Source organism: Urocampus carinirostris, chromosome 10 (genome assembly GCF_059441175.1).
Source record: "Urocampus carinirostris isolate Australia breed hairy pipefish chromosome 10, RoL_Ucar_1.0, whole genome shotgun sequence".
Lineage (NCBI taxonomy): Eukaryota > Metazoa > Chordata > Actinopteri > Syngnathiformes > Syngnathidae > Urocampus > Urocampus carinirostris.
Genome location: NC_142358.1, coordinates 35120594 through 35146447, shown reverse-complemented (window position 1 = coordinate 35146447; position 25854 = coordinate 35120594). Strand labels below are relative to the sequence as shown.

Below are 25854 nucleotides of genomic sequence, written 5' to 3'. Positions count from 1 at the left end.
AAATGGTGCTTTATATTTGATGTTATCCTGTTGTTTTCTTTCTGATTCATCTGAAATTTGATTAATTGATTATTGAATCATTAGTTATATTTGAAAAAGGGGCAGGAAGACACTAGGGATGGCCAAAAAGCCTGTTGTTGACCCCCACGCCACACAATACAGCGAGATTCGTTGGTAACAAACGACTCGTTCTCCTTTTCAGGTAAAATTGAGACAAATTATTCAAAACTATTTGGACTCTTTTTCATTCAGTTTTATGAATACCCAATTTTACACTGGGAATAAATAATAATCAATCATTACAAATGGTAAATTGTATTGAATCTACATGTTTTAGCGATGCTAATGCCAGCGTCTGCACCAAGTATGCTTTGGTAATGCCAAATGGTATTCATAGCGCATGTTGGTTTGCTAGGGCCTAACGATTGCGGCCACATATACTCCAATACTCATTAAATCCAGGGTCCTAGAAGCGAAACAATACCCACCTATAGCCGTGGCCTTGCTATGCTTGCATGACTAAACGAGGGAGCAACAGAAGCTATGGAAACACAAGAGGAAATTGTACAGGAGCCCATTTGGAAGAATTGCATCTTTTGGCAATGCCTCGTTTGATTATTTATCAAAACCTCCGCACTAAAAAAAAAGAATCAATCTAAATCTGTCCCGATATTACCCATCCATATACTCAAGTGACATGTGTAACTATTCAAAATCCCCCCCGCCTAATGCAATGCTCAACATCTTAACACTGTGCATTCTATGTTACATTTCATGTCAGCATTGTGAGCTCATGGGAAAGTACGTTTACATCTTGACCAACAACCACATGTGGCTCCAATTTGCCCGTTGGAAGATTGCAACATTGATCGAGGTGCTGCGTTATCTGTCATTTGTTAATGACTCACCAATGAAAGGCGGACCTTATCTTACCTCTAGCTAAAAATAGGGAGACAATTTGCGCGATTGTCTAGTATTTGAAATCCAAGCCTAATGGCGGGTCTGCGAGCAGAATGAGGTGTGGAATGCAGAGGTTGAACCATACAAAGGACTACTGTACAAAATTTTGAAGTCGTTTAACAAACTGCTCTATACACACTTTAAGTGACGTATGAACAGCAGCTACTTTGGAATACTTTACAATGAATTGCCACAATGGAACTAAACTGGTAACAACTGTTTTTACAATCTATGTTTTAGTTTAGGATCTGAAACTCTTTAAATTCTCATAATTTCCAACTCTCACCATAAATACTACAGTTTTTATATTATGTTTCATAATGGAAAACAAGACTAAGATTTGTAAATATCCAGTGTTTTAATGTGGGCACATGCGGCTCATGTACAAAATTGTTTTTCTTTTAAAAATATATTAGGTGCGGCTTATGATTAGTTGCGCCTTATGGTCCAAGTTTTAAGATTATTTATGAGGTGCCCTTAGGACAGCTGATGTGCCCACGGAACTGTTCTAAAAATAGCTCACCAGTGCTGGGTCATTGTGATTTTCTGTTAATAATAAATTTAATGGTCGACTTTGTTTATTTAATCTACTTCCATTAATTATAGTAGTAAAAACATGGTGACAAGATCAGTTATTTTATAAATTAAACTAGTTGCCCTTTGCGCTAATAAGTAACAAAAAGAAACTCCAATTGAAAAAGGTTTGCCTGGTGTAGCAGCAAGATAGCAGACCATTGTCTCAGCTTCTTATAAGTAAGATTCATACTATGTAAAATAAATGCTAATTTCTCAAACTTACCTCCAGATATTTAAAAAAATGCATGTTTATATGAAAGTTCATGTACTTTCCCTTATTTGAATCAATTTATCAATAGTCTAAGCATTGTAGGTCACATGGTTGTGTTGAGAACAATTATGATTGACACTCAATCAGACTTTGAAAGACATTAAATAAATACATTATATGTTTTATTTTGGTATTGATTTAATAGTTTACGATGTCAATAAATTATTTTAATTATGGCCCCACGTATTCAACACCATGGTACCGTGAGTAAAAACAGTGTGATGATGTCACCCTAACTTAAGTGGTAAAGAAGCAGTGGTCTCACCACTGTGATCCAGGTTCGAATTCCGTTGTATCAAATGCTGTGCAATTGTGGTTTGTAATATTTTTCTACCGATCAATCATTGGTCAAATACGTTGACGTACTACTACCTGAAGCCTGGTGTTTGACACGTACCCAAACTGAGTTCTCTTTTTTTTGGCAATAAAAAAATGCACGTTATGCAGGTATAAATAACGGTAATTAAACAAATGATCAGATTACGATTGCTGCAACACCTCTAAACAAATCTTTCCTTCGTGTGTAGGTAAACTCGGCGGCCAGGACTCTTTCGAGAGTATCGAGAGCTTCGAGAGCTGCGACCGCCTGACGCAATCTTGGAGCAGCCAGTCTTCGTTCAGCAGTTTACAGCGGGTACCTTCGTACGACAGCTTCGACTCTGAGGATTACCCCACGCCGTTGCACGGGCACAAGCCCAAGGGCACCTTCAAGGACTACGTGAGGGAACGCTCGGACCACTGCAAAGACAAACCCGTCATACCGGCAGCGGCACTTGCAGGATACACAGGTGAGTTCCTTACCAAGAAGAGTTCAACAAGAATTTATTATATTCTAACACTGGGTCTGTAACATTAACTTCATAGTGCAATAAGTACCGGATTTTCCGTACTATAATACTTAATATGATTATATACTATACCATAATTCATGAGGGCAAGATCCTATCCACTAGACAACTAGGGATACGGATGAAACATGAAGAGACATTGAGTCTGAGGTCATTATCAAAATATTTTTCAGCTAACCTTAACTTCAACTTTATTGTGACATATACTATTGCCCAACATACAGCACAGATGAAATGATTTCCTCTTTCCCACGTTGAAACATGCAATAGATAAGTCACAATACAAATAGCAGCAAAGTCTAAAGAAGAAGAAAAAATATAAATATACAATATGGAAGTTTCGAATTAAAAACATGTGCAAATGTTCACAGTAAAAGATGTTATAGAAATGAGAAAACAGAAATTGATTAGAAAATTGTTATCAAATTTTGTCACACTATTTCTCAGCTCAAACTAAGCAATGTAAGTGATAAACATTTGCAACATGTGCGGCTATCCTTTTATTTCTTTTAGGGTGGCTGAATTACTTCCCACATTGCATTTTTCTCCATTCATTTCAGAATATCGTGCGCTTTGTAAGGACTTTTTGAGTCTGTGATACAATACTGTATTTCAGTGGTCCTTAACCTATTCTGCACCACAGACATGTTTAATGTCTGACAATATTCTCATGACCCACCCTAATGATCGCATCAACAATTTTATACCATGACTAAAAATAGTGTGATAATGAGAGTGATATCGCACCGTCTGTATCCCTAATAGTGTAGTGGATAGGATCAGGCGCCCTCCGAGTAGCGAGCCGGTTTCATCCAATGGTATACAATAGTGATTGGTGATATATTTCAATTATGCACAAATATTGTTATTTTATTTTTTGCAACCCTGACTCTTACTGTAGTTTTAATTCCATGCACCATATAGTCCATTGTGCAATGTATATGAAAAAATGGGGTGCACCTTACAGTGCAGAAAATACAGTAATATATAATCCATTTAAACCCCCTTGCTTTTGCACAAGACCCCTTTATTCTTGTCAAAGACGGCTTTGTCAAAGAGTACCCATAGATACAGATGCCTTACCAAGAAATAAAATTAACCCGACTCGTGCGCAAAACACCAAATGCATGTCTAGTCGTTTTCTTTTTCATTCTCGCGTGTGCGCCTTTGTCTGTTGTTCACTTCTGATCCGCCGCTTTATAATCTGCAGCCCGCATCTCAACCTACATTTTCCAGGTTGTCGTAGCAACGCCACTGAAACTGAAATTAGGCCTGCCCTTGCGCAAAAACAGTGCAGGTCAGATTATCACATCATCTCTTGTGGCATTTTCGGGAACAGATAATGTCAAACTTCCTCTGATGCAAACGCAGCACAAATGTATCTGGTTTTTCTCAATGTACGCCTTGTACAGTTTATAACTACTTAATCTAAGAAAAAACTAAACCTGGAATTGGTCGTTGCGGTTCTGTACTGTAATCAGGGTTCCCGCGGATCCTTGAAAAGTCTTAAAAGGCATCAAATTTGTTCTAAAAATAAGGCCTTTTTTCACCTGGACCAAAATGTGATTTAAAAAGAAAACAACTAAATGTTTGTTGATGGCGTTTTTATTGTTTTGCGTTTTGTTTCAATTGTGTTTTTTCTTCGAGTTGGTCTTAAAATTGATTCCAAACGACTTAAAAAGTATTGAATTCAACTTTTCTTTAAGACCTAAGAATCCTGTGTAAAAGTAATACCATTTTCTAGGCTCTTGGGTTATCACATATTGCTCTCTAACTTCTATATAAACAAACACCTAAAAGCTATTCTAGCTCAAACTGCATTTTGTTTGTAATTTAAGTATCATGTTTTTCCCAGGAAAATAGAAATACTATTTTAAATAAGAATGCTTAACTTTTTTCATTTAATGTATTGCTTTTCAAATTTTTATTTTAAAAATGATTTAATTAAATCATTAAAAAAAAAAAGCATATTTTACTTGTTTTACACAAAATCTTTAAATAATGTAAACAAAGAAAAATATATTTAAAATGAGCAAAATGAAATGCCACTGGGTCACTAAAGTTTTACTTCATTTCTGTACACAATTGATATTTCCTCACTCATGTGAGAACTGTAATACTTTTAATGGGCACAAATATCTCATGCAGATGGTGAATAATTATTCTCAATAAAATTAAGGTGGTTTACTTATAATACTCAAAATAACTTAAATTATCTACCTTTTACCTTGTTAAATACATTTGCCGGGTTTTTTTTCTTATTTTTAAATGGGCCAAAAATTCTGCCAATGGAATGCAATGCTCTTTTTTTAACATGTTAAGTAAATTGCAGTGTTGTATTTTTAAAACACATTTGAATTCAACTTTTACAAGAACAAATAGTTCAAAAGTGTAATTAATCATTCAGAGAATTGATTTTGAGGTAGTCAAAAGTACATTTTGGAACAACTCGACTGACAAATTTGTTTAAAATACTGAATTTTCCATGACTGGAACCAAAAATGAAAATGGTCATTTTTTTTTATTTGAAATGTTCTAATTAAAATATAGTTCTAGACTCAAGTTTTTAGTGAATTTAATATGTTTTTTACATGTCATAGTCATGCAACTACTGATGACCTATTTTGAGTCACCGTCTTACTTTACATGATTTCAAATGATCTGAATTTAAATGAGATCTGTCCTTATCGTCACTGATAACAACGCAGTCAACATTGTTTACAATGAGATTACATATAGCACTCTGGAATAAACATGTAAATGGTGTTCTGTCTGGGATGTAATTAAAAAGGATGTGAGTAAATTCTGTGTTTTGCTACTAAGTGAAAATTTAGCAGTACCAAGTACAACCGCTTTTGTAGTTTCATCAAAAGTTCAAGTTGTGAAAATTAAAATAAGTAATTACTCAATGGTACAATTATTTTGACCTTATTATCCTTAAAAGCAGTGTTTTTCAACCCTTTTTGAACCAAGGGACACTTTTATTTATAAAAAGTTCCGGGGCGCACCGTCGGTCGAAAATGTTTGAAGATGAAGTCATGTCAAATATTTTACTGTACTACCTCATAAGAAGGTAATTAGTATATAAAAAGAAGAAAATAATACTTAAAATAAAAAAGAACAATGTGCTTTATTTATGTTTTTATTTTTTACAGTGCAATCTTAAACCGCTTTGTTAAACAAATTTAAGTTATTAAATGTACAGTGCTACCTCATTAGCAGATAATTAGTATATAGAAATCTACTGCCACCTACTGATATGGATGACTATTACTGTTCCTCATCTGAAGAAAGCAAAAATACTGAATAATGGCCTGATTTTTTGGAAAGATAAGATTGGGCAAATTCCAGCGGCACTCTAGACAAGGTCTCACGGCAGACTAGTGTGCCCTCGCACACTGGTTGAAAAACACTGCTTTAAATAAGCATAATGACTCCATTGGGCATTTTCTACCCAGTTCAACTATAATGGATGAAATTTTCCATTTGGGTAGGTCACATACTGAGAGAGCGCCACTAATGTGAGGCTCCACTGAAACGCCATTCAGTGCAAGGCCATTGTATGATATTTTTGGAAGCGTGTTTCTTTTCATAAAAATGCAGTCTGCGTTTTATGCACGAGAGCGACCGTCGCTGGTGAAGGACCTCGCTGTTGCGGCTGCAGACGTTGGAATGCGAGTCTTGGCCGCTAACAAGAGCCGCCAGTGTTGGCTCCATTTGCATTCTTACTGCTCTCCAACACATGCCGCATGCTCACAAATGTCATGTCAAGCTTTGGCGCGAAACCCACATGCTTTTTTTTTTCCCCCGAACGCTTTTGGATGCTTTTTGCAAAGACGCTTTTGGCTTTTTTTTCCATTGGTTGCTGTCCCTTCTTTTTTTTGTTTTTATGCTGTGGAGGTATAATGCATATAGGCAGGTGTCATTTGAAAACTTACGCCCCCGCAGTAGGTCGGTTAGTGTGTAGGTTGACAAGCCGCAACATCAAAGTGTGGCGTCAAGCTAAGCACAGACATGAAACCAGGCTTCTTTCTTTTGTTACGCTCTGTGTTCTGTTTTTGCAAAAATAATTTCCACATATCTGCCCTCAATTGTTCTTTTTCTTTTGGTTTTACATTGCATGTACAATTACAATTTGGGCTCTGCATCACAACAAATTCAATTGGGACACCATTGACTCAAATGATTTATATATATATATATATATATATATATATATATATATAAAAATTTATTATAATTTTTTTTTTTTACTTTAAAGGAGTTCCACAGTTTTGAACTTTTTGACTCGCTGCCATTTTCTCCTGGCATGTCATTATTGCAGCCTCAGTGAGTTCGTTTATAATGCACATGCAAGTACGTGCATTTCTTGGACACACTTGAATTACCTTCTTTTGTGGGTTCATGCTTCACTGACATAAAAGCATTGTTTCATTTTTCAGCACTACCCATTTCTCTGACCTAATGTGTTCTGCCCCGAACTGTTTTGCTAAAAGTAAGATAAGAGCAGTGGAAAATAAGCATAAAGGGCTCTTTGAACTTATTGGAGCATTGTTTACACATACTTAATTGAGAAGATATCCAACTTTCGCCCCTCGACCAAGCGGATGATAATCGATGGATAGATTTAACTTTCAACACCTCAAACGATGCACCCCACCTTTTGACAAGAAAAAAATGAGCAAAACATCCCTACTTGGCAGGTAACAACACTTTGCTAATTTTAAATATTTCTAATTCAATACAAATACTTTTGGAAATAAATTACAAAACAGGAAAGTTAAGTTAAAATAAGAAAAAAAAAACCTGCGGTGATATGATAAACAAAAAAGACACACAAAAGAGTTATTCTTTAAATCAGAAATATCTAAAATAATTTATATAGTATCACACACTTTTAGGCCTTTATTTTCTTTTGTATCGATATAAATGCATTTGTAGTTGAATTTGAAAAAAGGAAAATAAGTAGGCTTAGGCTTAATTTTTTTTTTTTTGAATGTTCAAAACGAACCTGTACTCGGCGAAAGTGTATACTCAATTATACACATAAACAAACCCTTTTACTGGTGTAATTGTTTTTTTAACAAATAAAAGTACTGTATAAAGTACAAATATTTTGTACTGTCAAATAATAGTAGGCTTGGAGACGGTCTAGCCATTAAGAATGCAGAACACAATACACAATGGAAATCTGTGAAGTAGAGAAGATGTGAAAAGGAAACCACGTTATAACAAGGGATTACTGTATATCATTTAAATTCACAAAAGTATCAGTGGTACAAGAAAATCAGTGTTAAAAACGGCTTCAAATGAGAACTAACTTGTGTGCCATTTAAAACGTTACTCATTAAAAAATAATAAAAATAATTAAAATTTACAAAGATTTATGCCAATGGATAGAAAAGATTAATACTTTTTTTTGTTTTTTGCATTGTCGAAGTTACGTTTAAGTATGACATCAAGTATGAAGCAGGCCACTACGAGATGAATGAATACTCAAAAAGGAGGACATGGGTTTCCTTCGTTTAGATCCGGCTGCTTCAGAAGGTTTACTTTAACATCCTTCTGACCCATATAAATATTTAAGTCATGCATAAAAGAAGCACAAGGCCTACATTGTTCTGCACCTTCTTCATTTTGCGACTCCTCTTTGTCGTTGGTGCATATTAGTCGAAATAAACGTCATTGTTGTGAAGATGTATGAATACTAAAATGTAGGACATAGGGACTAGTACCAGATTTTTCAGACTTTAAGACGCGCCGAAATAACTAATTTGGAGAGAAATTTGAATATATATATACCCGATAACCCCGGTACGCCTTAAACCCTGCAGAATGCGGTGGATACAATCAGAAAAGCATACAGTAATATGTTTGTTATTACATGAGGTTTTACAGTATGGTTTCTCATTTGATTGAAATTGCATTAAATTGTATGCAACGGGATTTGAGCTCAATATCAGTAAAGTTGCGAAAGACAGAAACACAAAGTCTTTTAACGATATACTATACAAGCTATTTTTGTAAACTTAGAATTAATGGACGCACAGGTGAAAAAGTGGAGAAACTGTTTAACATATCAGAATGCACTATGCAAAACGGTGTTTATGGAAAAATGAATTAAACTAGAATGATAATGAGATTGCAAAGCCTTTTCATATGTTATCCGTCCGACTGGTGTTAAAATATGATAACTATGCATTATAATCAGGGTTGGGTAGGGTTACTTTAACTTGATTACTTTCAATTACTTTTGGATAACTCCAATACCAAATATGCTAATAAAAGACAAAAGAAACTAAATATGGATAAAATGACTAAGTTTTGTGCAGGCTTAGGGAGTAACGGAATACATGGAACGGCAAAAATGATGTTGGCAAGCTGTTTGGATTTATTTTCATTTTGTTTCTGTCGCATTTTATGTTGGTTTTGCCGGAGATCAAAGCTAGGAGAGAAAGCTTACCACGTGTTGTGAGTCATAATTTTATTCATATTTAGTTTATTTTGTCTTTTATTAGCATATTTGGTATTGGAGTAATCCAAAAGTAATTGAAAGTAATCAAGTTAAAGTAACCCTACCCAACCCTGATTATAATTTGGTGCGCTTTATGCAGAAAATACGGCCATTTGACCTAAATTGTGACTGCAGATTTTGTAATAGCTTTAAAAGAAGAATTTAATCAATCGACCCGTGTTCAAAATGAGAACCACATTTGCTTTGCAGGCACAGGCCCCATCCAGCTGTGGCAGTTTCTCCTGGAGCTACTGACCGACAAGTCTTGCCAGTCCTTCATCAGCTGGACAGGCGACGGCTGGGAGTTCAAGCTCTCCGACCCCGACGAGGTGAGAGGTCGCGACCCCTCCGCTCACTGGCACACCCGCCGGGAGGTCCTAAGTCGTTAACCACATGAACAAACGCTGCTTTTACTTGGAAACAATTCTTGTTCGGTTTCAGGGCTGTAATTGTAAAATGTGTTACTGCCTACCTGTCACATTAGACACTTTGAAAAGGGCTATTCTTGGATGTCTTTATGTCCGATGCAATGTAGACTATTTTTGGAGCAGACTTGTTTGCTACTCATGTCCTTGAGGCTCTGTATAATTTTGTTTATTTGTCAATGATACATTTATAGTTTAGTAGACACCCAAATCAAGGAGTGAAGACATCAATGCATTTTGAGCTTGCAAGAAGAACAGAAGAGGACTGTAGAAAAATATAAGAATGGTTACATCTGTTCTAAAAGTTGCTCCCCTGAACCTTTTTGTTTTGCTAACTCCGAGGTCACGAAAAGCAGATCTGCCTCAAAGGGTGTGGTTATCAAAGAAAAGCAACATAACTGGCTACTAGTGACCGGGATGTAAACATTGCATTATAGTCAAAATAACTAACAACCCTAGCATCCAATGCAATTTCATTTGCAAGTGTCCAGTATTAAAAACATAAAAAAAATGATCATGCACACAGTGCAAATTGTCCACATTCTTGGAATATACAGCAACAGAATTTACACCTCTATACTTACAAATTTAATTTGTTCCGGGAGTATCTTTGCAACCTGAATACTTAGTACGGATGCATTTTCTATGTAAATGTGCAAATCTGTTCCAAGCCCCGCAAAAGTACAGTATATGTTACCGATTAATCATAAAAGAGCATTAGAACACCGAACGAATTCATGTTAATATTTTATTACCACACAATAAACATATAACGAGAGGCACCCAATGTAAAAAAATCAAAGAATAAAGGAAATAAGGTATTCATTTACCTTTTTTGCCTTACTGTTCTTTAAAAACAGAACCAATGACGTCTGCTTATGCTGGCTTTTGACAATCCATCGGAAATGCGTGAAGCAGACATCGATAGCCTGACTTGTCAACACTTTTTACGGGTGATTCCTTTCCACAAACTTCATACAATTTTACTAAACTAACTTTAATTTGGGCTGATTTAATAATGGATGCATCTTGCCAGAAACCCTCCTCCTCTTCTGTGAACTCTGAACTGTGACGGTGACAGGAATAGTATGTTTTAGCATGCATGTGCTCTGGTGGCTGGATTTGAAGCGATAGCCAGTTTGTTTGCATTCGGGAAACTGGGAGCGGCGAATAGCAGCGTGTACTGTATTTGTGACTTCGTATCTAGAGGCAATATTTTCCCGTTCGGGTACTTCTTAACCTGAAACTTTCGTATGTAGAGACATGTGTAAGTAAAAGTACCACTGTAATACATTCTGACCGCACCGGTCAAATATTTTTCTCCTTTTTGTGGGATTTTTTTTTTTAATCTTGCTATATTTTAAACCCTCGTAAAACTGGGGGAAATAATCCCAACTAAAAATGTATTTGTCCTGAATGTATCAGACACAGATAAAAACATTAAATATACAATAAGAAAATCACCACTCCCAACCCAAGATAACAAAACATCAAAGTCACACACAGAATGGGTAAAAATAGTAACATAAAAATAATAATAAACTAAAAACACCACATCAGACCTCCAAAACACTCCAATAGATGAACAGGGATGTTTCCTTTTCAAGAAAAAATACTAAAAATTGAATTAAAAGGAAAAGGAAATCATTATTTTTATCTTTGCCGACAAAATATTTGATTAAACATTACAATATCATTCACTTTATTTTTTGAACTATTTATCACTGTTTCAGTATGTTCTGGATTAGGGGATTTCAACACAATTTATTGGGGAGGCTTTAATGTAAATTTAACAGAACTGAATTGTCTTTGTTGTCAATGAAATTAATGCTGTGAAACATTGTATGCGATGACATTGGACATGGCCTCCAGGGTAAACATTAAATAAAGACTTTGAAGAGAAAAACATAAATAAAAGACTATCAGGATAAAAGATGGGGAAAAAACAGATTTACAACATACTGCTTAGAGACTGGCCGTAGTTATAATCGTAGTGCAATGTCCGTGAATAAAAAGTACAGTGCATTCAAATATAGTGCAATGAAAAGAAGTGCAGTAACATTTAGCAGCAACAGAAAAAACACACAAAAGTAACAAGCTATGTTTGTGCTTTACAAAGGGTGTTCCTTTCGATTGCCACTTTATTGATTATTCAAGTAACATGCAGTAGGATGTGCGGTTGATGGTGGACGCATCAGGTTAGCACTGCTCGTTCTATGCGTTTATACTGTCATTGGCGTCGGTTTTAAGAGTATTGTTAATTATTAATTTTACAATTCTAACCATTTTAACATAGTTAGAAGTAAAGCATCCGAGTCCTGCCATGGCCGGGCATTATACCGGCGGGCGGAGACGTAACTGCGTGAGATTCTTGCTCAAAGATGTTGTGGCAATTTCGGAGGGAATGTCAAGGACGGATTTTATTAACAAGTTTGTTGAAAAGATTCTGAAGTTTAAAAAGGAGGAGGTACATGCTGTCATAAAAATGACTTCTGGCAAAGGCTTTGATGTGAGTTTTGAAACGGCAGCTCTTTATCAAGAGTTTTGGAATCGCTTTGAGGGAGTGAGGTCCCAGTTTTCAGGATTTACAGTGGAGAAGCTGACTGATAATACTAACAAGATTGTCGTTGTTAGAATGTTTAGTGAAATGATCAGTGCTGATGACGTCTGTTATTGGTTGAGTAGATACTGCTCAGTAAAAGGCCAGGCTATGAAGGTGAGGTGTGAGAAAGGCTATTGGAATGGTGCCTGGAGGGTACCAGTCCAACTACGGCAAGATCCTCAGGGCTTTCAGGGACTGAAACAAATTCCGTCGACTATATTCCTGGGGGAAAACCGTGGCTTTATCCACTATCAAGGGCAACCGAAACTCTGTCGCAAATGTGGTGAGCATGGGCATCTGGCTGAGGTATGTGATCGAATTTTTTGTGGAAAGTGCAGAACAATTGGACATTCCTTTGAGGAATGTAGCAATAGCAGAAAATGCAATCTCTGTGGAGAAACGAATCACCTCTTTAGAAACTGCCCGAATTCGTTTGCTAACAAATTGAAAGCTAGGAAGGCAGTTAACAAAGACAACAAAGACAATGAAATGATGTCAGACAACATAGATAATGAAATGAATAAATGTCACAAAGACAATGAAGTGAATAAAGATAACAAAGACAATGAAATTAATAAAGTCATGGAAATACAAAATGAAAATGAACAAGAAATTAATGAAGTTATAGAAATACCCAATGAAGATGAACAGGAAATGAATAAAGTTATGGAAATACCCAATGAAATTGATCAAGAAATGCACAAAGAAATTGGACAAGACAAACAAATTGAAAAAACAGATGTACCTACCAAAACCCCTGGAGCAGAGACCAGAGAATCAAAATTGAAACAGGAAGAACCTGGAAATTCTAATTCGATTTCTCATAAAATACCTGAATTTGGACATGACAAACGAATAGAAAAAGCAACTGCCACTCCGAAAACACATATTAATCAGGAAGGGCCTGGAAGAGAGTTCAAATTAGCAAATTTGTTTGCTACGCCATTGCCGGGATTTGGAGAAGACAAACAAATCGAAAAGGCGAATGACTCTCCAAAAACCCATACGGGCACTGGAAAGAGGAGTAAAAGTAAGACAAAATTGGGAGGGGTGAAAAAACCAGAAACAAAGATAAGAGATTTAGAAGAAAGCCGATTGCCGGTGAATAAGCCCACAAGGGAACTGTATGAAGTTGAGACGGAGGAAGTCGGGGAGGGAAAAAACCTGACCCTTAGTGGGCAAGGAAGTAAGAGACCCCTTGATAGGTCCTCTGGCTCACCCCCTAACCCAGAAAAAAGGGGAAGACCTGGAACCACAGACAGAGAGTCAGAGGGTCCCAGAGTTTTCCCCGGTGAGTCTCAAAATGAGGTACTACTCTTAAGTGATGTGTCTGACACAGGTGACACTCTCGATGATCTCGATGATCACCAAAGAATGGACTCAGATCCCCCAGTTTTGTCTAACTAGTTTAAATACTTTTACAACAATTATGAACATTACATTCTCTACTATCAATGTGAGAAGTGTGAGATCAAAGGTTAAGGCTCACAGTGTTTTATCGTTCTTAAAAACTATCAGAACGGATGTGTTTTTACTACAGGAATGCTGCATCCCCTTTCTAAAAAATTATAAACAGTGGGAAGAGATTTGGCCATATCCGTCATTATGGAGTGGCTCGAATGAAAACCGTAACGATGGGGTAGCCATTTTAATAAACAACCCTCAACTCATCATAAAGGGGAGTACTGTGATGAGAGACGGACGCGCAATCTTAGCAAGACTTTCTTATATAGGGAATGATTTTAACCTCATTAACATATACGGCCATGCCGACAGACAACTCAGGTACGAACTTTTAGAGGACATCCAGTCGCATATGCTAGGCCATCAACCACTAATCGTGGGAGGAGATTTTAATTGCATCTTAAGTAGGAAGGATAGAAAGAGGAATGATGAGGAGTTTAAAGTAGATAAAACATCAACTTTATTACAAGACATGTGCCGGACATTTAAACTGGTGGACTGTTTCAAATCCATACATCCAGGAGAGGAGGGCTTCACCTGGTTCAGTAGTGACAATGCCAGAGCCTCTCGAATAGACTACATATTTACGAGGGGTTTAGCACAGAGTGATGCAAGATTAATTCCAGTTTTTTTTTCGGATCACTTGCTACTGTCCTGCTCTTTCTCATTTCCTTCAGGTATGACTGTTGGGAAGGGTTTGTGGAAGTTAAACTGCTCCCTGCTGGAGGATGAGGCTCTAGCCGCACAATACAGGGAGCTGTACAAAGACTGGCAGACCCTTCAAGACTCGTATGATTCACGAGCACAATGGTGGGAAATGACAAAGAAACGAACACAGACCTTTTTTAAAAATGCAGGGAAAAACAAGAAACTCAAAGAGATGAAACGCATGTCGGGACTACAAAGAAGACTCCAACGCTATTTCATCCTAACAGAAAAGGGGATGGACTTTAATGATGAAATCAAAGAAACCAAACAAGAACTAAACGCTTTGGCGGAAATAAAGAGCAAAGGCATCATAATAAGAAGCAGAGAAAGAGAAATAGAAGAAGGGGAAAAATGTACACGCTACTTTTTTAAAAAAATTATGGGCAAAAATGAGGGGATTTTTAAACTTCAAAACGAAAACGGGCAAATAACAAAGGAAAGTAGTGAAATAACCAGATTGGTCGAAGACTACTACAAAAAATTATTTGAAAAGAAAGAAACATATGAGAATGAAATGGGGCATGTATTAGATCATATTTCAAGATCAGTGCGTCAAGACCCCTTTTTAACATCGGACTTTACCCTAGACCAACTGAATGATTGCATAAAGACTATAAAAAAAGGCAAATCACCCGGGGAGGACGGACTCAACCTCGAATTTTACCGGACTTTTTGGGATATTTTAGCACCAGATCTGTTAACTGTTTTTAACGAATTTTCCAGTCGAGACCATATGCCAGACAGTTTCAGAATCGGGATAGTTACTCTATTGCACAAAAAAGGAGACAAAATTGACTTAAAAAACTGGCGACCCATAACGCTTTTAAACGTGGACTGTAAAATTTTCAGCAAGCTTCTAGCAACACGAATGTCTGTTGTCTTGGGAGACTTGGTTGATCCAGACCAAACCTGTGCCATTGTGGGAAGGAAGATCAGCGACAGTCTCATGCTGATCCGTGACACCATTTGTTATGCAAGAGACAGAAACATGCGACTAGCGGTCCTAAACCTAGACTTTGAAAAAGCCTTTGATCGAGTCTCGCACCAATACCTCTTCAGGGTATTGCAAAAATGTGGTTTTCCCCAAAAATACATCAATTGGGTAGGACTGCTATACCGAGACATCTACAGCAAATTCATGATTAACGGGAATTTATCAGAAGCAATCGAGATCAACTGCGGTGTACGTCAAGGTTGCCCTATGTCTCCCCTTCTCTATGTTCTTTGCATTGAACCTTTGGCACAAATGTTAAGAAAAGATAGATTTGTCGAAGGCATCAATATCCCAGGAAGTGGGGGACAAATTACCAAGTGTGTTTTGTACATGGATGATTTTAATATTTTGTGTACTGACCGCGCATCTGTTGAAAGAGCCCTTGACTTGACTGACCTGTTTGGGAGGGCGTCTGGGTCAAGGCTAAATAGAGAAAAATCACAAGTGAAGTTTTATGGAATGTGGAAAGAGACAGAAAAGGCAGGACTCCCGCTGACGGTGTTAAAGACAGACCAGAAAATCCTAGGGATAAAATTCAATGCGGATGGAGGAGGCGAGACCAACTGGGATGACGTGACAAGGAAAGTTAAGCAAAAACTTGTTTTTTGGTCACTAAGAAAACTGACAATAGAGGGGAAGGTCCTAATCATCAAAGCGATCATCCTCCCAATGCTTTTGTCAATCAGTTTAATTTTTATGCCTAAAAGAAACGTGCTGTTACAACTGGACCGAGCCATCTTTCGCTTTGTCTGGGGCTCAAAGTGGGAAAGGATAAAAAGAGATACAATGAAAAAGAAAAAGGAAAAAGGGGGGAAAGGAGTGCCTGACCTCCAGCTTTTCCTGGGAAGCAAATATGTCTCTCTCCACTTCCAAAACGCTGTGGGCCCACCCAACAACCCGAAAAGTCAAGCAATGACCCGGTTTTGGATGGGCTCATATTTGCGGAAGCTAAAGCTTGTACCAAACAATCGTTTGATTCCAGTTTCATTTAACTTGCCGCCAACACATCTCTTTATTCGGGTTTTTTTGAAGAAGTTTGATTTGGAAGCACAAGAATGTCACGCTTTGCAAAACCACAGGGCCCTTATTGCTATTGTGCAAGAGCGAGCTACAGTAAGCCCTGTGCGGGGGCTTGCGTTTGGCGAATCCACAACGGTTTGGAGCAACGTCAATCATCCTGCCCTCCCAAACAGACTACGAGACTTGTCATGGATGGTGGCTCATGAAGTTCTCCCAGTCAGAGCTGTAATGCACCACCGAGGAATGTCAGCGACTTCGACGTGCCCTCGACCTGGCTGTGGCGCCCAGGAGTCGGTGAGGCACCTTTTTTGTGAGTGCAGCGCTGCCAAGGTCTTGTGGACAATGGCCGAACAACTAGGAAAGTTCCCGGACTTGCCAGCAGGAGAGGTCCCTGATGCACAGTACGTGCTTTACGGGGTGAGTCGGTCGAGGAGGCATCGGAACGACTTTGCCAGGGACTGGCTCACTCTCGCCGCCATCAAGGACGCCATCTGGACCTCCAGAAACCTGCTGGTATGGAGGTGCAGGCAGATCCCCCCCCGTGGCTGTGCTCCAAATGGCTGCAGATACCATACAATCTGCGAGCGGCGGGCCTAGGACGCAGCCATAAAGAAGACTCGTCTGTACCCACCCGGAGGGGGGAGCCGGAGCTACGCTGTGGGAGTCCCTGCAGCAACGGCCTGGGTTGTGGAACCCAGAAGGGAGAGGACCCACGCAGAAGGGAAAGGACCCACACAGAGGACTGGAAGAATGCTGCTTGGGAGGGTGGGATGGCAGAGCTATGCCCTTGCACAACAGTATTGCCTTTTACACGCTGGTTAACTACTGTTAAAAGAAAATAACTCTGAAATTGTTTAATTGATGTTGGAAATGTCAGGAAAAAATGTTAAAACGTCATATCGTCACGTCATATTGTCAAATATAAAAAAATTGTGAATATGCTTGATGGCTGTTTTGCTGCTGTTGGTGTCAGTGGATTTGTTCAGACCGAGGACAATCGACTTTGGCCTGGACGGATCTATTGACAATAACAAAGATGTTATATAATGAAATTGTGAATATGTTTGATTTTCGAGAAGGTTTGTTCAAACCTCACTTTGTGTTTGCTGTTAAAAACGTAATATTGGAATATAATATTGTGAATGTGCTTAATTGCTGTTGAGATTGTCATGATTGTTTTCTGTTTTTAGTGTCAATAAATTTGTTCAAACCAAAAAAAAAAAAAAAATGTATTTTCATCCATCCATTATCTTCGCCGCTTATCCTCAGGAGCAGGGGTCAGCAACCTTTTTGGCGTGGAGTGCCGCTTTTAAATTTCCTTGTAAATCAGTGTGCCACACCAAGATTAATGACTCGCACAAACTTTTTTTAATATCCAACAAAGCTGTAATTTTTCACCAGTCCAAATATACAGCATGGATATACATTTTAATTGTATAACTGACTAATTTATCTTCCACTCTTCTGCGAGGCGCCGCGCAGACACACAGGGAGCAGAAGAGGAGGGGTGCTAACGTAAAGCCTCTAAATAACACGGTGCGCAACTGAAAATGTCTAAATTTCGGGTCAAAATGCGCATTTTTAAAATATAATCACTGGTTAACCCCTCACGTGCCATTGCTGGCACGCTTATCATAGGTTGCCGACCCTGCTCAGTAGGGTCGCGGGGGTGCTGGAGCCCATCCCAGCTATCTTCAGGCAGTGGGCAGGGGACACCCTGAACTGGTCTCCAGCCAATTGCAGGGCACACAGAGACATACTTATTCACACCTAGGGACAATTTGGACAATGTGGGAGGAAACTCATGCAAGCACGGGGAGAACATGCAAACTCCACACAGGAAGTTCGATCTCATGACCTCAGAACTGTGCCGCAAGCGCGCTAACAGTGCGCCGCCGTGCTACCCTATGCTATTTCAGTTTTGTGCGATCATTAGCAACAGAAAAGACAAAAAAGAGGTCGCAAGATATGTTTTCACATTTTCCTCAAGAAAAGCGCTGATTAAAAACATTCCACTGCTTGAAAATACCTTTATTCTGCACAAAATAACTTGTGCAGAATAAAGGTATTCATCATAGCACTTGATTGCATCAATCCCGATTGAATTTTCCCATAAAGCATTCTGAAAAATGTGGATGTTAACCCTGACTCATCCGCTGTCTTCTTCTCTTCTGTAGGTCGCCCGCAGGTGGGGGAAGCGGAAAAACAAGCCCAAGATGAACTACGAGAAGCTGAGCCGCGGCCTTCGCTACTACTACGACAAAAACATCATCCACAAGACGTCGGGGAAGCGCTACGTCTACCGCTTTGTCTGTGACTTAAAAAGCTTGCTGGGCTACACCCCCGAGGAGCTGCACGCCATGTTGGACGTAAAGCCAGACACGGACGAGTGAAGGTCTCTGCGACAAAGACAGTACCGCCGCGTGGACAGGCGCTCATTAAGTGGTCTTAACGAACCTTTATTGGAGGGGGAGGGCGTAGAGGGTTAACCAAATGACTTTGTCATCTTAGCGCTCTTGGATGAGGTTTTGAGAGGACCGGAAGCCAAAAGCCTGTATTCATACCCTGTTGCATTGGAGGTGCGGTTATATGTTCTGCTCGTATTTTTGCAGATATGCTTTCCACTGTGATGGTGGGATTTAAAGTGAGGACCAAGGCAGACTTCTTTTTTTTTTCCCAGCTTGGACCAAAAAGCGTCAAAAGACGATGAGTATTATTGTGGTAATGTTAATTTGAGGCTGTGCAATCCCAAAAGCCTGCAGGTTAAACGTAAGATCGGCCCTAAACGATCCAGTCCTTACATTATTTGTGAGGACTTGGGAGGATAAGGGGTGTTTTTGGACAAATTTTGATTCAGGCTTGTGCTCAGATCTAAGATCTTACCTCTACTGCAGGTTCTGCGAAATATAACAAAGGCAAAGGTAAAATAAGCTGTGCTGTAGAAGCCTTAAAGGGACAGTGTGCAGTTGTTGACCCCTAGATGTCACTTTATTGTGCCAAGCAACCGAAAATTTGTGCTAAAGAGCACAAGGAAACTATTTTCCGGCCAACACTTCTTTTTATTGCTTCTAAATGAATGTAAAATGACGATGCTTGTATTACTCGCATACCGAGACGATGCTAGTTTTCAGCGCAGAATACTGTTAGTTTTGCTTTAAGGGCCAGTTGTTTTGTTTGACCACTAGATGTCGCCTTACTGTGTCAGGCAACCGAAAATAAGTGTAAAAACCACAGTGAAAAATACAAACTGATTTCCGGACCATCCATTTTTTTCACCTGACAATGCTAATATTAGTCGCAGACAAAGACAATGCTAGTTTCAGCGCAGAAGAAGACTGTTAGTTTGTGCTTTAAGGATGTCACTGTACTGTGTTGTGCAACCAAATAGTAGTGCTTAATAGCATAAGGAACAATACAAACTACGGAGACACAAAGTGACCAAACTGTTCCCTTTTCTTCTCATTTTTTTGCTTCGCCCCAAGATTTTGTATTTTGGGTTCTACTTAACAGCAAAATAGCAGATAATTATGCTGGCCCCCTCCAGGTGAGGCTCAGGTTAAAAATGTATCTACCTAAGTGTGTTTTTTTTAATTAAATGTTCATACAATAGTTTGTGTATTTTTGCTCATTATTTAAATCAATACTGTCCTTATTTTTTTTTAATGAGGCGCTGAATAACGCACACTGTCCTTTTAATGATGAGCAGGCCGATGGGATTGCATGGTGCCAGTTCACTCCTAGCAAGAGTGTCTGTGAGACGACTGAAAGTAGCCGTTGCTCACAAATCTTTATTTTTATTTTACTTTTATTTTATTTTTGTCTAAGACCTAATGACTGAATTTTATTGTATTTTATTGCATATACCAGCAGTATTAGCGAACGGTAGACAATCATTGCGGGACATTTTATGGTTGTTTTAAAGTCTTAGGTAAAAAAATGTCGGTTCACTGTCAGCAGTGTTTGGTTTGTCGTCTTTAAAGTCACAAGTGAAGTTGTCTAGTTGAGGGAAGGATGCTCTGAAATTCTGAAGGCAGTGCGAAGATGGAAATAGAACGGAAGATGCATGTGTTCGATGGAGAGACGGTCGAGGAAATTAATAGGTTCTCGTGAGAGTTTAGGTGGAAATTTGAAAAAAGTGGATTGCACTACATTCATGCAAACAAAACCCCAACATATTATTTTAGAAGTAGTATTGGTTCATACTAGAGGATAAAGAATGGTCGGTTTTTATGGGTCTGTTAAATTTCCAAGAACAATGCTTTGCTGTGTTAAATTCAGAGTTAAAGCTTTGAACATTTCACGGTGGGTTAAGGCTTTGAACATGCTATAATTTCTACAGTTGAAGTACTTAAAAGTTTTATTTTAGTAGTCAAGTCACATTTATTTGTATAGCCCTTCACCAATTATATATATCACCTGATCTTAAACCAACATCCGGGCAAGGAAAAACTCAAAACCTCAATTCTAGAAAACTAGAAAACTGTAAGGCTCTAAAGCTCTGAGTTTAATTCAACAAGTAAAGTAGTTTTAATCCCTTTATTGTTCATTTGAAGTAGCTGAGAAAACGAATGTTAGCTTTACAAGCATTCATCCAACAGTTGATCGTTTTCACTAAAGAGTTAAAGCAGCATATAAAGCAGTTTTAGCTTTAACTCTGGGTTACAGCATTACACATGCACCAGGATTTAAAACGTATTATAAGCTATAAACTAAAGAGTCAAAGCAGAAAATAGGGCAGTTACAACTAGAAATCTGAGTTGTAGCTTTAAACATGCTTTAATTCAAGAGCAAATTGGGTTGATAGCTTTAACTCAGAGTTTTGGATTTCACCTCCTAAAACCTGAGGTCCACATGCATGGAAATAAATGCACAGCAATCAAGAAGCTCGGTCTTAGGAGGTTAAACATGCTTTCAAGAGTTAAAGCAGAGTAATGGCCTGGAGAGGGATGGGCACCACCAGGCTGTACTTGCCCAAGCCACACCACCGGAAATGTTGAAGTCAAGGGATCCAACAAACCAATAGCTATCAACTAGAGCTAAAGCAGCAAATACAGCAGTTAAGGATTTAACTCTGAATTATGGCTTTAAACATCTATTCCAGGTCAGGGTGTTTCCTGCCCACTGCCCGAAGATATCTGGGATGGGCTCCAGCACCCCCGCGACCCTACTGGGGATAAGCGGTGCAGATAATGGAATGATGGGCATGCCTTCATTCAAGAGTTACAGCAGATTATTCACTTTAAGAGTCAAAGCAACAAAAACAGCAGTTAGGTTTAACTCTGACTTATAACTTAAACCTGAACTTAAAGAAGTTTTAAATTTGGTGGTAAATTAACAGGCTTAAGTTAACATTTTAAAGCTTTAACTTAGTAAAATGTGCTTTGGTTTAAGGTAAACGTTCAAGCTTCGATTGTGATTGAAAGATTGGATCTTTAACAGTTATAAACTGCTATAATGCTTTAACTCTTAATTTTGGGGGGGGATAAAGCTATCACTTGAGTGTAAGCTTTCCCTTTGACAGCTAGCATCACTCGTTTATATTTTTTATTGCGATCAGATGTGTCCCCGAATGTTTATTCCTCCATTTTGCACCAAGACATGACTAATCTATCACCGATTGCCTACAGTCAAATGTCCTCTTAGCGACAAGTAATTCATTGTTTTACGAAATGTCCTCTAAATGTGACTCCAACTAGACATTTAATCACAAGAGTCCCCTCTAAATTTAAATTTCACAAGTTTTCTGTGGATTACTCTTGATCATAATTCCCACTAAATTCTCACGAGAACCAGCTCAGGAAATAAGACGGATGAGAAAGGAGATGATTTTAAGTTAGAGGAAGCTTATCACGTCCATCCTTGTATGTTCGCGCATTAAGATTCACTGGTTCCAGATGAGTTTGGCAAACGGGCTATACACTGGCTTTATGGGAAATGCCAAAGTTGAGCATCGTCTTATAAATACAATGTTATTGTTTACAGTAGCTGAATGTTACCCATGTTGATGAAAATAGCTTTGGAAATATCTATTTGTACAGATTGTGTTTCATAATGTGCCCAAGAGATCCTGGATCACGCAAATAAGCAAGCGACGAAGCCGGAAAAATAACCAAAAGCCTTGTGAGGTCTTTGGTCGCCGTACTTTGCGTACGTACTCTCTCAGATTTGAGAATGGAATGGCACAAAAAAAGTCTGATGTCCATTTTTTTTTTGCTTTTTACACCGCAGCCATTTTCTATAGCACTGGTTCTCAACTGGTCTGACTTCAGGACCCACCGTAATGACAAGCTGCAACCCAAACCCATAAACAATTTCCACTTCTCATATTTATCCAATGATAGAATTGCTTGGTTTAAAGCAGAGAGAGTAGAAAATGTTCACTTTTTTGTTAAAAAATCTAAATAAACACCAAAACAAAAACGACTTCAAGTAAAACTTTCATATAAGCCTACATCGCATATAAGTGACTGCCTAAAACGAAAGATTCGACTGTAACCATGCTTCTGGGAGTCCTGTACGACTGCCATAGGACTGCCTCTGGCAGTCGGGAGGTACTGCTTTAAATTTGCCACATACGACAATAAATTCAAATCCAGTGGAACCTCGGTTCTCGACCATAATCCATTCCAGAACCCTGCTCGAAAACCGATTTGTTCGATCACCGAAATCATTTTTCCCATTAAAAATAATGTAAATTGTTTTAATCCGTTCCAACACCCTGAATGTTTACCTTGAATGTTTAACGTAAAGCTAACACAGGCTAATCGTACGTTCGCGTTATCGTAATCTTCCGTATGAAAGATTACGCTAACATGAACGTGTAAAAATAAAAAAAAAAAGGATAAAGAAAAGAATTATGAATAGGATTTCTTACCTTTGTGGTGGTCAGCAGAAGGCGCAGGTGGACGGTGGGGAAATGAAAATCAAAAGTTTTTCAACCTCTTCATAAACTTGCGGCTGTTGCTTGCTAGCACTCACTCCCTTAGCCACATCACTCGATTTCACAGCCTCCTTATTCTTTAGTATCGTACTGATTGTAGATTTAGCCATGCTGTATTCCCTAGCAAGATCAGACACTCGCACACCTCCTTCACATTTTGCTATTATTTCTTTCCTAAATGCAATAGTTGTTCGCACTACTTTTCTTATTTCACCTATAGCAACTTTGCTGCTTGCACTGACTTTCTTCGGAGGCATAATAAGGGGCTAAAACACCCGTACGCCGCTCGGCATCGCACCCTAGCGTACGCACTCACGCATTACCGGCGTTCGAACTCCGATTTTTTTGACCGAACAGCGAAGCAAGAATTTCTCGACATTTTTGGTCTGACTCCGATTTGTTTGAACTGAAAGGCGTTCCAAAACCGAGGTTCCACTGTATATACGTACACCTCGATAAGTGTAGTTAATAAAGATTAATATAATGGTTACAACCATTTACTGTATCCCCCAGTAGCGCTTCATTCGCAGACACCCCGTACACCATTTTCCTATTTCGCAATCGTTTCCTTCTTCAATTTGATCGGTGTCGCCGTTTTCTTCCCTTTATCCCTTACTTTCTTAAGAACCATTACTTTATGCATACAAAGGAAATGAAACCAACTCAATCACAATAAAATGAGATGTGGTCCTCATAATCTCGCTGCCTGACTGAACAGGAAGAGGAGATGGAGTAGGGCATTGCCACCATGTTAGGGAGTGTAGTAGATGCTCGTTAATTGACCCACCAGTTGAGAAACACTGATCTATAGCACTGACTATCAATTAGATTTTTGTTTTTGTTCCCCTCCATATTTTAAGCACTGTTTTTGTATCGGCTCCCATTTTTAAGAATAGGAACTTTGGCTTTTAATGTTTCATTCACCCCCAAAATATTTGTATGTGCCTGCAGTAAACAATTCATTTCAAGGCATTTTTACTGTCACAGTTCGACTGTATGTCTAGCAAGTTTGTGGCAAATGTAAACAAACCCCCCCACCCCTAACCCAACCCCCGAGAAAAAAAAAAGGATTCAGAAGGAAAATCGTATTGTTTTATTTTTTGGGTTTTTTTGCATCTTTTATAGTATTTTTGTTATGAGATCTTTTTTTGATTGTATTTAGTTCACAAACATTTGAATATTTTTTCAATAATTTATATTTTATATTAAAACAAGATTTGCAGACATCCGGTGCTTTCGTGGGACGTTAAAGGTAGCACATTTTGAACAATGTAGCGATTTGTTTTTAATGTTTCTTGTGCATTTTTCTAATATACAATCGATAAGTCTGCAAGAGAAAAAGGCTGATGCTGGCCCATCAAAATGATTTCTGCTGGAAAGGTTTTATAAACTGTAGCCTCTATTTCTAAAATGTACTTATTGTATTTTGAAAATGTTATAAAATATATGTGAACAAATACTTGACTGTGTGTGTCTCCCTTATGTGGCTCATCAATTGACTCTATTTAAAGGCACAGTGTGTATTAGTTGACCGCTAGAGGTCTCTACATGTCACGTAACAAAAATATGAGTGCTAAAAAGCACAAGGAAGAATACAAACTGAATACTCGGTGACCAAACTGCACTATTCTTGTTTTAATTGCCCCGCCTTTTACAACTTGTTTATGTCAAACTCCTACTAGGTGAAGCTCATGTTATGTAAAAAAAATCCCAATTTTATTAACCTACGAGTAAGAAAATCAGGGTTTATATGACAGTTTTTATTTTTGCTTAATATTTAGTTAAGTATAAATAATTTTTTTTTTTAAACTACTAATCTATCCCCACTCTTTCTGACTTAAATGAACTGGGATTGTAACCCGCCTCGAATGAACTGCACCGTGTGGCCGTGATCCGATATCCCCGGTCGACTATTGCTGGGACTTTGGCACCGATTTAACAAATTTCTGTCGTTCATGGTGCTTTTTTCATAATAAATTCAACAGCATCTGTGCATCTGCGATTGAACCCTGCCAAAAGTGAACTGCACTGAGTGGCCTACTTGGATCAATAAAACATATGATAAAGAAAATGGCAAGTATAGGATCATGTTCATGCTATTTTAATGTTGTCCTTGAGCGCAGTACACATTAATTCTTCATTATAAAATATTGGACACTCTTAAGTTGAAAGATTAGTAAACATTAAAAAGGTAAGGATAAATTAATGTTTTGTAACTTGCAAGGAGAACAGGGGAGAAAGCCCAAACCTCGGATAAGAAATTCAAACCTGTTCTTAAAGTTCTCCTTTGCCATTCTTTTTATAAAGCTCCTGAGTTACAGAAGCAGATACAGCCTGAAGGGTTTGGAAATGAAACATGATTGGCCGATAATAACAATGATGTAAATACTGCAAAAAATTAACAAAATTGTGCAATAATAGCCAAAATGACAAACTAGCATCCTATGAAATCTCCAATATTAATCACGGAATACATGTTTTCAATCAAAATTGATTTGTATTGACTTGCCTGTGTAAAAACACTCGATGTAC

General features: G+C 38.2%; 1 protein-coding gene across 2 annotated transcripts in view; it reads left to right on the top strand.

Moving 5' to 3' along the window:
* The window catches only part of ets1 (ETS proto-oncogene 1, transcription factor), a 46993-nt gene extending 22212 nt beyond the window's left edge, over positions 1-24781 (top strand). For both annotated transcript variants that reach the window (XM_088345157.1, XM_088345156.1), the window contains 3 exons: positions 2335-2595; positions 9380-9498; positions 18560-24781. In XM_088345157.1, the coding sequence (XP_088201283.1) occupies positions 2335-2595; positions 9380-9498; positions 18560-18775 (596 nt within the window). In that variant the 3' untranslated portion in view covers positions 18776-24781. The remainder of the gene's footprint in view (positions 1-2334; positions 2596-9379; positions 9499-18559) is intronic.
* The last annotated feature ends 1073 nt before the right edge of the window (positions 24782-25854 follow it).